Source organism: Halichondria panicea, chromosome 11 (genome assembly GCF_963675165.1).
Source record: "Halichondria panicea chromosome 11, odHalPani1.1, whole genome shotgun sequence".
NCBI lineage: Eukaryota > Metazoa > Porifera > Demospongiae > Suberitida > Halichondriidae > Halichondria > Halichondria panicea.
This window is the reverse complement of record NC_087387.1, coordinates 6,282,626-6,298,874: the sequence shown is the minus strand read 5'-3', so window position 1 is coordinate 6,298,874 and position 16,249 is coordinate 6,282,626. Positions and strand designations below refer to the sequence as shown.

General features: G+C 41.2%; 2 protein-coding genes and 3 long non-coding RNA genes across 5 annotated transcripts in view; 2 read left to right on the top strand and 3 right to left on the bottom strand.

Moving 5' to 3' along the window:
- The window catches only part of LOC135344131 (scavenger receptor cysteine-rich domain superfamily protein-like), a gene marked incomplete in the record, with an annotated part of 804,697 nt that overhangs the window by 479,377 nt on the left and 309,071 nt on the right, over positions 1–16,249 (bottom strand).
- LOC135344109 (uncharacterized) lies at positions 5,652–8,313 on the top strand. Its single transcript, XM_064541204.1, has 3 exons — positions 5,652–5,873; positions 5,950–6,972; positions 7,257–8,313. Exons 1-3 carry the CDS (start codon positions 5,694–5,696, stop codon positions 8,214–8,216), a joined length of 2,163 nt encoding a protein of 720 aa, XP_064397274.1. The 5' UTR covers positions 5,652–5,693; the 3' UTR covers positions 8,217–8,313.
- LOC135344264 (uncharacterized) lies at positions 11,277–11,938 on the bottom strand. Its single transcript, XR_010397409.1, has 2 exons — positions 11,604–11,938; positions 11,277–11,507 (listed from the first exon to the last, which is right to left on the bottom strand). It is a non-coding gene; the product is annotated as an uncharacterized LOC135344264 (long non-coding RNA).
- On the bottom strand, positions 14,238–15,204 carry LOC135344236 (uncharacterized). The gene is made up of 2 exons (XR_010397362.1): positions 14,606–15,204; positions 14,238–14,554 (listed from the first exon to the last, which is right to left on the bottom strand). It is a non-coding gene; the product is annotated as an uncharacterized LOC135344236 (long non-coding RNA).
- On the top strand, positions 15,256–16,247 carry LOC135344241 (uncharacterized). Its single transcript, XR_010397367.1, has 3 exons — positions 15,256–15,362; positions 15,912–16,038; positions 16,096–16,247. It is a non-coding gene; the product is annotated as an uncharacterized LOC135344241 (long non-coding RNA).

Below are 16,249 nucleotides of genomic sequence, written 5' to 3'. Positions count from 1 at the left end.
GACTAGACTATAATTATAGCAGTAAAATATTCACTATCGAAAAACTAATAATAAGATAATGGTGAGCTCATCGATATAGTTTATGATCACAATCAAAATCGTATCGTACCTCTATATAGCTACTTAATGACTTAATAAGAGTAACAGTGATATCAGTTTTGCAAAAGTGCATGTGTTCAATTGTCATAAAACTCATGTGGTGGCTATAACATGGTACAACAGCCAACACACTCACAATAGGTATGACAGCATTGAGGATCAGTGATGAAGATGAGGACTCTACAACTGTGTGTGTGTGTGTGTGTGTGTGTGTGTGTGTGTGTGTGTGTGTGTGTGTGTGTGTGTGTGTGTGTGTGTGTGTGTGCATGGAGCTCGTTAAAGGAATGCAATGTTTGCCTTGTCACTATATAATCTGTAAACACTCACCTTCACAGTTTGGAGCCAATATCAAATGCACCAGTAATGCTATTGAGAGCATAATTGCCAAATCCATCATTGGCAGCAGAATAGATTATGCTGGACACCACCAGCAACAACTGGATCACAGCCGAACCACTTCCCAGCACTGATCATGCATTGGAAACATACTGTTAATCTCCTTTTTCTTTGTCGCTTCCTTCTTTTTTTCCTCGTTCCTCCAATTTTCCTCTTTAATGTGTCAAATATCAGAAAAAGGAGGGCCTGCAAAGGAGGCTATAGTTTGCTCATGCATGCATCTTTTGAAATCCACAAACCGCTAAACTGATAATCATTTTTTCAGTCCGTGCAAAACTGATAATGTCATCGATTAAAGTAGTTAGATCAGTTTCAGTGATAGACAATTATCCTTTTTGTGACTCTGATCAATAATAATTAAGAAAGAGTAATACTCGATTGTTTATCAAATTAGCTCACTTTACTTTTGATTGAGTATTCTTACTGTAGCATATCTCTAGTTCTATTGACAACACTATAATAAGGGTTTTCCATTGTAGTCTGAGGAAGACCGAGCTATTTTTATGTGGTATATTTATCTTAATGAGGATTCCAAATAAGACGTCAGTTAATAATTATTAAGAACCGCATGCAGTACTTCCATCAACGAAAACAGTGAAGATCTAACAAGTTGCAAATGTACGAAGTTGTAATTAGAATTACACACATAGTCTAGTATATTGTGTGTGCTGAGGAAGGACCCAGGGTAAACGTGGAGCACGAGGCGAAAGAGATATCTATACCACTCATCACTCCATAGCCAATGTGCATCAGAGGCTCATTTACATATACATAAAACATGTCAAATGAAACGCATCTTTTGAAATAGCTGTGAGCTGGCTAAGGCTATATAGAGTCACGTTGACTAGGTAGCCCTATAGTAAAATACTAGTATAACCTGTTTGGTTGTCTGGTTTGATGTCTGGTTTGATGTCTGGGTATCACATGTCAGGTGTTCAATTGTCTATAAAGTCACAATTGTTTTTATTATTTTTGTCCTGAAGATTCGCATTTAGCGATGAAAAGCTCAGACAATAAAACAATAATTATTTGAAAGTGACTCTATATAGCCTTAGCCAGCTCACAGCTATTTTACCGAAAGTACTGAGTTATATTTTGCTGAAGACGCGCTACAATGGCTTATGGCAATAGCCCATTCATTCCTGGACTCTTTAATGTTCCTGAAAGTCCTTATCTACAACCATCTGGTGAAGAAGCAACTAGGGTCAAGAGACAACGTACTGAAACGGAATCTCACCCTAATTTTGCTGATGTTGGTCTGGAGATGAGGAAACAAATGATATCTGCCTGCAGAAATATTGTGTATCAAGAATCGCATCTTGACAAACTACACCAGAAATCAAAACTGTTGGAGGAGCATAATCGAAAGGAACTGTCCCCAAGGATCTTTTGCTATATACCTAAGAAAAAAGCTCTGTTTGAAGATGGCCAAGGAACTTTGGACGCAATTCTACAGAATGCTCAAGCTTCTTTACTCCAACATCGAACAAGAGAGACTACCAGGAAAATAGTGGAAACACAATCAAAGAAACTCGACATAGAGAAGAACATTCTCTCAGTCTTTGAAGTGACTAAAACTGCTCAGATTAACGCATTGTCAGAAGGAGATGAGTTCTCCCGCTCCATAATTGAAGCACGGTATAGGATGAACTTAAGCTTTTATCATAGCCAACTTACTCTGACAAGAGAAAACGCATTTTTGAAAGCTACAAACGAAGCTGATAAGAAGAAACGACAACTACTTAAACAGTCAGCTATGGATACTGCCCCGAAATGAGAGTGGAGGATGTAATTGATCAGAGACTCAAACAGTTAGGCCTCATCAATAAAGATAGATCTAGGTCTAAAGCAAAGCTGAAGAGATCAATGAAGCCTACCATCTCTCCGGATAGATCCTCGAGATCTTCTAGATTGTCTAGAAGTTCATCTAGAAGTTTGAGATCTAGCAATTCGAGTGCTAATTCGAGAAGAAACAGTCGCTCACCTAGTAAAGGTATACTAAAGAAAGTGAATAAAGTGAAGTTTGACGAGGCAAAAAACGCAAGACCCAACCCCTTCAAATCCACCCCCTTCAAAGCAAGAAGAGGAAGAGGAAGAGGAAGAGGAAAGAAGTAACTCCTTCTAATAAAAGGGTGGTGGGTTACATTCGTTTACTTAATAAAAATCTCTGTCTTACTGTATCACAATTTTGTTTAAAATTTTTCTGTCCTAGAGTACATAACTTTACTGATTACAATTTAAGCCTTTCAGAAAGTTACTTACTATCATTAGGTTTAAATTTCAGGCCTTCACCGTTACCTATTTCTGTGCATTCACGTAAAAAGCAATTAGAAGAGTTTTCTAGATCAATTAGGATCACACATTTTTTTCGTGATATGGGTCAGTGGTCAGTCTGAGAACACTATGCATATACCTATTACCTTGTAAGATCAGATTGGACTCCACCGATTTGTCCACCATATATCAAAATACCTCTACTTGCCATACGACATGAACTATGTGCTATTTCACCACAACAGATTAAACACAAGCCTAATTTATCTACCCACGAGTTTGCTACTCTGAGAAAACTATTTACTAATAAAAACATATTTATCTTACCATCTGATAAAAATCTAGGCCCAACGATTGTTACCAGTCGTTGGTATGAAGAGGAGCTGAGTCGCGGCCTGCTCAGCGATAAGAAATTCTACGACACGGTAGAAGAAGTCCCTTATGCTACTATTTGTAATAAGTTGAGTGTTATTATTCAGAGGTATGGTAGACCTCTAGGAGATAGAATGGCCAAGTTCTTATTAAGTCAGACCAGTAATGTCTCACCAGCTAAGTTTAAGATACTACCTAAAGTGCATAAAGATCCGATGGTGGGTCGACCTATTGTGGCATCCACTACGTACATCACTACCCCAGCTTCGAGGTTTGTAGATCATATTGTTTCAGTCCAATGTTACCATCAATACCGTCCTATTCAATACAGCTAATTAACGAGCTCGCAGGCTGTAAGTTTAATAAAGAACTTTTTCTGGTCACTGCTGATGTCACATCGTTGTATACTAACATTCCTTTGAAAGTTGCCTTGTTGCTATAGACTTATTCTGTAGAGCCCATGAGATACCACTGACTGCTCTCATTATCGAACTCTCAAGACTGGTTCTCACTAACAATTATTTTGAAGCTAATGGAGTTTTATTTCATCAAATATGGGGTCTGGCTATGGGAACACCGATGGCTGTGTCTGCTGCTGTTATCTATATGGCTAGATTAGAAGAGACTGTGTTACATACAAATGGACTACTGTTTTACAGGAGATTCATTGATGACATTTTTTTATCAGGGGAGGCAGCTACATCGACTTAATGGTCTTCATTAATGATTTGAACCATCTAGCGGAATCAATTAAACTTAAAACAATCATTTCGCAAGATTGGGTTGTTTTTTTGGACTTGGAGATTTGCATAGACCCATACAGTGACTACCTAATAACGTTACCCTATCAAAAACCGCTCAACCGTTATCTCTATATATATCCCATTTAACTCCTATCATCCTTCTCATGCTAAAAGGAGCTTCATTAGAGGCGAACTGTTAAGATACGTTCGTTTATCCACAAGAAGATGTGATTTTCTAAGGATTAGAAATCTGTTCTATAACCGACTTAGAAATAGAGGATATCCTATCTGGTTTTTGAAGACGATTTTTGAGGAAGTCAGCTACGACTCAAGAAGTCAACTCATTAAATATAAAAGAAAAAAGGAAAAGGCAGCAAACCCCACGGTCTTTTTTAAGACATACAGAAATCCACTTTTTGATAGTGTAAACTTGAAGAATATATTTGAGTCGAACTTAGGGGATAACTTTAATGTCTATATGTGTGTCCTTTATTTCCGAACTTGTCTGTCGAAATTTTAGGGCTACCTAGTCAACGTTGACTAGGTAGCCCTATAGTAAAATACTAGTATAACCTGTTTGGTTGTCTGGTTTGATGTCTGGTTTAATGTCTGGGTATCACATGTCAGGTGTTCATTTGTCTATAAAGTCACAATTGTTTTTATTATTTTTGTCCTGAAGATTCGCTTTTAGCGATGAAAAGCTTAGACAATAAAACAAATTGAAAGTGACTCTATATAGCCTTAGCCAGCTCACAGCTATTTTACCGAAAGTACTTAGACACTGGCACTATTGACCTGGCAACTCAAGAAGGCCGGGTGCCACCGATATGAAATGAACCATAAAATTAGTGTTTTTCACTTTGGAACTAAAAATAAAAGCCTCAAGCTAACTCACATGCCAGGGCCGTAAGAACCAGGGGGGCTGGGGGGCAGTTCCCACTCTGAAAACCAGGGGGGCTCTGCCCCCATGGTTTTCAGACAGTGAAATGGGGTGGGGCTCCTCTGCAGAGTCCAGCAGATCACATGCAGTCCTGACGCATTTAATCTAACCACATTAGTTTAATGCATGTGGTTTGTTGCAACAACACTGTACAGTAACTAAAGTAAGTTGATCCACATGCAGCTGACATTTATATAGCTTGAGCTCACTATGGCACAATATTCAGTACCTCACCTCAGCCTTGCCCATGATGAAGAAGGTATAGGCGAACTAAGACCTTCTTACGAAGCTCGATGAATCCCCTGCAGCGTCTATTAATTCTTACTTTATATACACACTGATGCGCTTGACTTTCAAGCAGTTGCTCGTGACTTTGCTTCCACTAACACACATCGAATAAACTATTTGCTATAGCTCTAACATGCAGATTATTTCATTTATCTATGTATCTTTCTCATGTTTATCTCTGAGAACATACAAAATGTAAATATTTCGCCTCTGGCGGGACGGGAGGGGGAATTTCCTCCTCCCGGACCCACCCCCTGTGTCGCAAGGAGAGAGTCCATTCCTTTTTTCTGCCCCTCACCTAAAAAATCTTCTTACGGCCCTGCATGCTAGACTGTGTCTAGAGTCTCACCATTTCATACTCTGGCCAGATCATAGGCTCCATCTCCTCAGTCAGAGTTCAGTGCACACACTACCAGGCACTACCTTACACTGCTCTAGATCTAAGAGCACCCTCCCTCACAACCATCACTCCCTGTGAGCTCTGTGAGGTGTGTGGGTGTGGGTGTTCAGTCCTTGCGCATGCGTAGTCAGTTACAAGACACTCGCCCAAATGCAACAAGGTACTCCCCCTCACCTACAAGATGGCTAACAGAATCACAGCTCCCGAGTTGGAGCAGTTCGTAGTCGCTACTGTTGAGTTGACTGGACGCGTAATAGGAGCAGGTGCTTATGGCAGTGTGGAGGAGGTAGAGATACCTGGAGCAAGGGTAGCTGCCAAGAAACTGCACCAACAGCTTGTCAACCTGGGCTCTCCACAGCAGGTAGATCTATTTCTAGCTCACCTGCTTATTTTTCTAGTCAGCATAGATTATATTTACTGGCTGAATTCTCCCACAGGTTGAGAAATGGGTGAATGATTTCGTGGAGGAGTGTAAGCTGATGAGCCAGCTCCGTCACCCTCACATAGTACAGTTCCTGGGGGTGTGCTATCTCCCTGGAGCCCAACTCCCCGTCCTACTGATGGAGAAGCTACAAACCAGCCTCGACAACCTTCTGGAAACCAGCCCCAACATTCCTATTGACCTCAAAGTGCACCTTCTGACGGGGACTGGCCGAGGGGTGGTCTATCTGCACAGCCGCACTCCACCCATTGCCCATCGTGATCTGTCTGCCAAGAACATTCTAGTCGATAACGGTCTCAATGCCAAGATAGCAGACTTGGGTGTTTCTAGGATTGTGAACATTCAGCCTGGCCGGCTAGCTGCCTCGATGACTCAAATGCCGGGCACTGGTGTGTACATGCCACCAGAGGCAGCTCAAGAGGAAGGGGTCACACGATACAACACTGCCATAGACATCTTCTCCTTTGGTGTGGTATCTCTCTTCACACTGACGCAAACCTTCCCCAAAGATCTTAAACCTGCAACATATCGAGATCCTGCTACTCGAAGGATTGTTGGCCGATCAGAAATCGAACACCGTGAAGATTACATCATTCCAATGAAAGCAGCTCTTGGTGAGACTCACCCCCTAGTCCAGTTGACCCTCGCTTGCCTGGAGTATGACCAAGAAGATCGACCATCTGCTGCGGTGGTGTTGAGAGGATTGGAGGAGGTTGGAACAACACTCCCTCAGAACTGCACCCAGACCAAGCTGGAACTGATTCAACAGGTTGCTGTGAAGGATGAAGAGATACAGCAAGTTGCTGAAAGAGATGCTCATATTACCCAATTACAAGCATCTATCGATCGTCTTCAAGCTGAGAAACAAGAGCAAGTTCGTGGACTGGAAGTACTGACCACTCTCCAACAAGAGCAGTTGGAAGTTCAACGCAGAGAAATTGATCGTCTCTCCAGTTCAGTGAGGTCTCTACAGATACAGCCTCGGGAGGACACACCTCAAGGCTCAGGACAGAGAGAGGTGATTGTGTGAGGGGGGAGTCCCTTATGCATACATGGAGTTGTGCCTCAATATGTATTGTCTTGAGTGTACTTTTGGTTGCCATTGCCTAGAATAGGAATAATAGTTTTGATGAGCAAATGTATGCCCACAAGAAGGGTGGTGGTGTCAGTGGGTGGGGCAATGGGTCGGGATGGCAACAACTACTAAAACGCCCTTAATTAATTTATGCGTAAAATAATACAACCTTAATTGTTTGTGCAATACCACCACTCACAAAATGTTCAATGAATTAATTTTTACAGGCAACCACAAACAAAACCACACAACCAATCAAGATTGTTGATTCAAGCACTGGAAACGCATTGCTACCACACAAGTCGACCACACCACAACCAACTGTTCCTACTGCCATCACCTTCAACTGGACAACATGCAAGGACATACCAAGGAAGATCGATGTGTACGGTCAACCTGTGACTATCAACGGGAAGGTGTACATGAGCGGCGAGAATAACGGGACTGAGACTGTGCTAGTGTACACACCAGATCAGGATAGCTGGGATGATCTGCCACCTCCTCCAGTGAAATACTTCACCATAGCAACACTGAGAGGTCGACGGCTAGTGGTCGGAGGTCAGGACAAGTCTACTGCTGAGAAGATGAATACCATCCTAACATTCGATAAGAGCTCTCGACAATGGGTCCAGTCACTTCCCCGCATGCCAAAAGCATTAACTGTGCCAGCAGTTGTTGAATATCAGAACCATCTGATCGTTATCAGTGGATGTGACTCTAGGATAGCTGACGTGAACATTCTAAACACAAGTAACAAATGGATCACAGCCGAACCACTTCCCCGCACTGATCGCTACAGCACTTGCCTAATTGGAGACACACTGTATCTTGTAGGAAGCCAACGCACTAGAGAAGTATTTCGAGCTCATGTACCCTCCCTCATATCACGAGCCAGTTCTGGTGTGTGGGAATCTGTCGCAAGTATGCCATTCTATCGGTCGTCTCTCATCGCCATCGGCAACACCCTCCTGACTGTGGGGGGTAGTGATAAAGCATATGGAGGTATCGTTAACTCAAGCATCCATCTGTACGATCCCACTAAAGACCAGTGGACACAATGTGGTGACCTTCCTGAGAAAATGTACTCTTGTTATTGCATTGAACTATCTGGCAAACTGTGTGTACTTGGTGGTCATTTTAACATTATCAGATCTGTGTACACATCAATCCCATCCATTACACACTAGTAGTTAATTTTAATTGGAATTCCATGTTTATTATATAATTATAAGCATCATTATCGTACAATTATGTGTCAGTTGATTGAATATTGTTTCTGATATACATTATATACACAAGACAACATACAGTAACAGTGAAGCACACTTGTATACAGTTGGTGTGGTGACATACAAACAAACAATCAGTGTAACCATAGAAACAGACAAGATTGAGGGGGTGGGCTCACACCTACGACTCTGCACTAGAATCAGGACTAGCTCCAGTCACCACTAAGCTATCATGAGTTCCACTAGAGGCAGAGTTCAAAGCTGTAATAATACACGTGTACACAAACCACAGCAGCACTGTACTCTGAGGCATTCACATGATACTTGTTCTGGGGGAGGGGCACACGTTAAATAAACCAATGACATCACTCAGTAATAATACACGTGTACACAGCATCACTGTCGCTAGATAATAATTATAACTATCCCTCCCTACATGTGGTAGGAGGGCTGTACATTGTGACTGTTAGATACACCACACACACACACACACACACACACCACACACCACACACACACACACACACCACACACAACACACACACACACATCACACACCACACACCACACACACACACACACACACACACACACACACACACACACACACACACACACACACACACACACACCACACACACAACACACAACACACACACAACACACCACACACACACACACACACACACACACACACACACACACACACACACCACACACACACCACACACACACACACAACATACCACACACACACACACACACACACACACACACACACACACACACACACACACACACACACACACACACACACACACACACACACACACACACACACACACACACACACACACACACCACACACACACACACCACACACACACACACACACACACACATACACCACACACACACACACACACACACACACACACACACACACACACACACACACACACACACACACACACACACACACACACACACACACACACACACACACACACACACACATACACACACCACACACACACACACATACACACACACACACCACACACACACACACCACACACACACACACACACACACACACACACACACACACACACACACACACACACACACACACTCCTCACCAGATGCCTGTCTAGTTTGGGCAACAGCCTCTTCCTCATGTCAGCATGATAGTCACAATAGGCCAACAGTTTGGGTAGCCCTGGTATCAGTAGACTATGCATAGCGTACTTCTTGTTCCCTATTAAAGCCACGAGAGCCCAGAATGCATCCTCCTTATTGAGATACATGAGTAGCACGGCTGCAATACTGCTCATCCCCTGACAATAGCCCAGGCTCTGTGTGTGTGTGTGTGTGTGTGTGTGTGGAGGGTGGTAATACATGTGTGTGTGTGTGTGTGTATGTGTGTGTGGGTGGTGATACATGTGTGTGGGTGGAGGGGGTGGTAATACATGTGTGTGGGTGTGGAGTGGGTGGTAATACATGTGTGTGTGGGTGGGCACAATAGCAATCGTTGATTTCAGTATCTCTATCAAAGAGCTACAAATCTCATTATTTACTCTAGAAATCATACAATCTCAACAAGAGTTACAGTCAATCAAAGCCAGCCCATCAAAACAGCCCATTTCAGAAATATCAGTCTCCAGTCCACCACACTCACAGGATTGTACATGGAGTAGCCCACCAGCACATGGAACAAGGCCTGCTGCTTGATCCCATACCGTTCCCTGTACATAATGTGGTTCCTGAACGTCCTCAACACGTCCAGATCAATCTGTCGTACGTCAGGTGATGTGCGTCTGCCCAACTCCTTCATAGCCTCATAGATACCGTCTTGTCGTAGGTTCTCAATATCGAGCACATGTCTCCACACTGACCCACGCACTGAGTTAGGGATCCCTGCACAAGAGGACACTCATCATTATCAGGGAACTATAATTATGCACACAAGAGGACAGTTTTAGAGGGTAACTTTGGATGTCCGTAACTTAAGTTGGGATACTTCAATTTCAAAACTAAAATATGGATTTTGTAGCTCTTTGGTAGCTGTACGATATGATATGCTTAGATCAACAATTGCTTCACTATATGCAATCTGTTTTATAAATTATACAGCCCGTATAAGGTAGTACCTTTGTTGACCCTTCTGTGCAGTGTTGATGAGTGGTTGTATCTGTACCACTGACTGACCATGGTGGCCCACTTGATTGCTATATTAGTGAAATTAGCGGCATTGATTCAACTGGGAATGACTTTCTGTACCTATATCTTCGTTGTTATACAAGTAATATTTACCATTTTGACTTTGTTGAATAGAGAATTAGGTGAGGAATGGAATGGTGTTGAATTGGTACTGCTAAGTACTAAGGAAAGTTCACAACATGTGATAAAATGGCAAAATTTACCGGAATTTATGTTCACTTTTCCGTACCTCTCTTTGGCTTATAATTTGTCTTGGGTATTTCTAAATGCTTTTATATTGTAGTGCGTACTGTATATTGTGGAATGGGCACCCTTATTTGACTGAACAAAGCTTTATTTTGGCAGTAGCTGTGATGTTTAGTCTACATGTATATTTACAAATTGACGTACGTACATGTATATATTGGTCATACGTTATTATGTTACTACCGTCTTGTTTACTTACCCATGGGTGATATATACTATAGGGTTGGAGAATGAATACCTGGACGACTGGGATACTGGGAAAAATCTTTTTCTAGCCGTAAGGAGCTTAAGACGCTGTAGTGATGCCACAAGGACTGAATTACAGTCAGGTACGTATTATATACAATGTGTATTGTAAACCTAAAACTCTCCCCGTCCCTTTGCAGTCAAATCATTCATTGACATGGTAGGGGACCTGTTCATCCTCCCTGACGCAAGTGCCTTTCTGAGTGAGCGAATCGGCTAGAACCCTCTCGAAGTGTTTAACTACATTTCTATTTGATGCACATAATTATTTTTTTACGTGTGATCAAACAACCATAATTATAATTATGAATCGAATCAACTATAATACTAAGAGTATAAGAGTGTGAATACACAATACGCTAAAGTGATCAAGCTATTAAATTGTATTTCCCTCGTAAATCATCCATTCATAGCTACAACTTTGTTGCTAAAGTCAGTGCAGTTACATGATGCTGGCACTGCTAAATATCTTGAATCCTTCGTCTTCACAAACAGAGGCTTAGTGGCTTCTCTCGATCTCAGTAGAGTGTTTTTCTGTATTAATTAATATTAATTAAAAGGGACAATATTAAATTGGACAAGCAAGCTATACAATTTGTACAAATGTAGACTGGTATTTTGGACTTATACCTTCAATGCTCATCACTGCTCTTTAGCTCTAGCTCTTCTCAAGTCTCATATGCTGTCTGTCTGCTCTGTAATCTGTGCTGCCATCCCATATATCCCAAGGTGATGTGAAGAACTATTATTAGCTTCCGGTGCAGTGAATTAACTTCCTGCGCAGCCTGGACTGCCCGACGATTGCGATCCGTTTTTCCAATCCCTCTTTCTACACTATCTATGCTACTACCAAGTCTGAACTGCCAAGTGCGAACTGCCAAGTGCGAACGCGAACTATCAAGTATGAACTACCAACTACGAACGCGAACTATCAACTATCAACTGCGAACTACCAACTGCGAACGTGAACTATCAAGTGTGAACTGTCAACTTAGCGCTCAGGGCCACCGTAACAACTACTACCTAATAGCCCGGTAATAACTAGCCTCCTTCACTACCCTAGTGGGAAGTGCGGCCTGGGATCGAGGCTAGGTAATAACATGTGAAGCGGGTGGTTTTTTCATAGATAGTGTAGTAAGAGGGATTGAAAACGGGATCACGTGGGCTTATCAATGCAATGTAATGAACTTGGGTAGCGATGTCAGACCGATTTTCATTTTTGCTATTTCTAACTCCTATGTATTACTATCTCTTTTGAACACTCTAGGCAAACCAGAAAAACTTTACTGCACTGGATTTGGTCAAGCAAATGCAGAGATACAGCGTTTTGAAGAACACTAGTCAGGGAAAAATTCGTACAAAAATTTACCGCATTTTAATGTACTTGGGCGGGACTTAGGAAATTTGTTGTTAATACCGGAATGATCTTAAAGTTAGCATATCTGCTGAACCGCTTGGTCTACTCTCTTTTAAAAAAGTATGAAATGGACACTCAGGACTCAGGAGTTAACATTGTGATATCTATTATGAAGTTTATAATGTTTCTGTAATGTATATCTTTATGATGTCCCTATAATAGTATGATGTCTCCTGCTTCAGAGAGTTCTTTTGGATTTAAAGTAACCATGCTATCTTTTCAGTATATTTCAGAACTCTCATCAATGTCCACCTTACGCTTGTATCTGTTTCTTGATCTTTATAAGCAACTTTTCTGTCAATTTCATTTGGTCTAAATAATTCGTTTTTAGTGTGATGTAGATTTAAGGCCATACAACTATAAATCTATGATACAACTCTGTTGACAGCTTCTAATTAATACAGTAGATTACTCTTGTCTTTTTTGTGTGCAAATTGAATCAGTTCTTGCAATTTAATAGTTTTGGTAGATTACATTGTTGTCCCTGGAATTCTCTCCAATCTTTCTTGTTTCTTTTCAACAGAGGCTTTCAGATTGCTTCAATAATTACTTTCAGTAACTTCTAAGAACTTCTAAGAAATAAATACAGCTATTGGTACACTTGGCTTGATTTTACTGCATTTCTATTCTCAGCTCCACCCATCTATCCATGCAATATGTGATTCTGCAAGAAATAAAAGCTTATTGTAGCAACTTTTTGCATAATCTGGAGAGATTTAGAGATGAAAGACATGCTCACTTGTGTTTTTGTTCATTTTCATGTTTGGTTGCCAAATGATGATCACCTTTGAGAAAAAATCACACACAAAACAAGCATCAAATGCTAAAATCATAAAAAACTGTTATAAAAATCAAATTCTACGCTATTTTTTACCCCTGGGATCCGGGAACAGCTGTTGTTTGCTAGACTCTTCCAGGGCTTGCGGAAAGCCCTTCTTGTTCACTCACTTTCTGGTCTAGCCTCGATCCCAGGCCTAGTTTTCGCTTTTATAACGGTTAGGCCAGAGATACAAAAGAAAGGGGATTGGAAACGACCGCCCACGCCCTATGTAAAAGGACTGACATCCGGTGAAGCACTCCGTGTAATTATTGCGCTCGCAAATAATTACATGGAAAAGTTTTATATCCCTGGTTTCTAGCTCTCCTATCCACTAGAGATCACTCAGGGCCTGGGAGATACTTGAGAGAAGTAAGCTTATACCACTGACAAGCTCTAAGTCCGTTGTCTTTACTCTGTTTCCAATTTTTTTGAGTTTAGCTTGAATTACTCTATGTCAACTTTTCTCTGTCCCTCCTGTGAAGTCAAAACAGCAAAGGACATTGCTTGACTTGGTTATTATGTATCTAAGTGCTACATAGAATGGCTTCATGCTATAGATAAGCTGTACTGTTCATAAACGTTTGCAGTATAGTCCTTCAAACTGCTTTAGTATACTTTTAGACACGCCACGGGCCTGTCCCTCCTACGACTTCATAGTAAAGGCTATTTCTTCTTGCATAGCATTTATTTGTCTAGTAATAGTGGCTGCATGGCTTAGTCGACTTTTTAGAGCTAAATTCTCTTTACTTTTTAGAAAAATCAACATTAAAAATGATCAATTTCACTGTTTCTATGTACAGCACATTGTAGAGCAGTCAAGACTGGTAATGAGCATGCTGACTATAAATATAATCCTTTGTAGTTTTAGCCACGCCCTATAACGCGGAATGCTTCACGCAAAAATTTCGTAAAAATTTCGTTTCCAATCCCCTTTCTTTTGTATCTCTGGTTAGGCGAACAACTGGGCCTGGTACTAGTTGTCTGCGCATGCGTCAAATTTTCATTGTATATTTGTGGTCGGCAAAAATATTTAATAAATCAATAATAGAAATTTGTACACAGAAAATGCACAGAGTGAGTACACAAAAGATGCACATAGGGAGCTGCTTCACAAAGGCCTGGGGAGTTGCCAGTTGTGCTGCAGCACAATTACAGTGACCCAGGGCAACTTCAGGATGATTGAATGCCTTCAAATTACGTTTCAAAAAGATTTAGCAGGCTGCTGGACTTCTCTGATTCTAGGCCCCAACTCGTAACTCATTGCTTGAGAAAACGTAGATTCTCTTGATGTCTCTGAGCTACCCAGCAACGCTCGAATGAGCAGGTCATACTCCAGTCCTGTGTCTGTGAGTATAGGACAATATTAAAAGAAACCAAAGACGGTTAAACCCTTACCTCAAATTGTCCAGTCTCGTCCGTTAGTATAGCCAAGAGGAGCACTGTTGGGATAGCTGGATATTAGCCATTGCTCCTGTACAGAGAAGTAGACATTTTAAATACGTGTAGATCTATACATATTAAATTTCTCGGTTATAGTGTCATTGTCGACGAGCTGATGATTGCAGCACCAAGTTCTCTAGCTCACACTCTTCACTTGATCCACCATATTAATGATGAAACTATAGTCTACCTACATTCTTGCCAAACATGAACAAGACTTGATAGCATAGCCGGCCATAGGGCCCACACAAAAATATCTGACCTTAACAAGCTTGACAAAGCTTTATACCTCTTCCCTTGTTGTTCAGTCTTCAGAATAAGCTTCAGAGAAGAGAGAAGCTTCAGCTAAGAGCCATTCCAATAGATTCCAATAATGATAAAACGGGAACTGACTTCTAGTACACGATAGTACACGAATATAAATGTCACGAATGTGAACGAGAATATCCATTCATCAGAATCTGACAAACGATTGACGCATGCGCAGACAACTAGTACCAGGCCCAGTTGTTCGCCTAACCGTTATAAAAGCGAAAACTCGGCCTGGGATTGAGGCTCCTGTTTTTTACCATTGAATTACTGTACGAGAATACGCCCACGCACTACTTCCGGCCTTATGGACAATCCAGGCTGCGCGTAACGCAGCTATAAGCGCTAAATCACGCCCGTCCAGAGATACAAAGACAAGGTTTTCTCCTGTTCTAGGACAAAGGTAAAGCACTAAAACTAGTAGCAGTATTTATTAGAGCCTCTCTTACCATGTAGATACTTATTATTTATTGGGACCTTATTTACCAGTCCTATATCAGAAATTGGCGGCATTTTCAAACTGGAATGACTTTCTGTACCTAAATCTATATCTTTTTTGTTATACAAGCAATATTAAAGATTGATGATGTTGTTGATAGAGAATTAGGTAAGGAATGAAATGGTGTTGAGTTGGCCCTGCTAAGTACTAAGAAAAGTTCACAACATGGTGATAAAATGACAAATTGACCTAAATTTATGTCCACTTTTCCGTACCTCTCTTTGGCATATAATTTGTCATGAGTATTTCTAAATGCCTTTATATTATAGTGAGTGCTGTATATTGTGCAATAGACACCTTCATTTGACTGAACAAAGCCTTATTTTGGCAGTAGCTGTGATGTTTAGTCTACATGTATATTTACAAATTGACGTACGTACATGTATATATTGGTCATACGTTATTATGATACTACCGTCTTGTTTACTTACCCATGGGTGATATATACTATAGGGTTGGAGAATGAATACCTGGACGACTGGGACACTGGGAAAAATCGGTTTCTAGCCGTAAGGAGCTAAGTGCACTGGCTGCAACAAGATGCTGTAGTGATGCCACAAGGACTGAAGTTCACAGTCAGGTACGTATTATATACAATGTGTATTGTAAACCTAAAACTCCCCTCGCCCCTTTGCAGTCAAATCATTCATTGACATGGTAGGGGACCTGTTCATCCTCCCTGATGCAAGTGCCTTTCTGAGTGAGCAAATCGGCTAGAACCCTCTCGAAGTGTTTAACTATATTTCTATTTGATGCACATAATTATTTTTTTTACGTGTGATCAAACAATT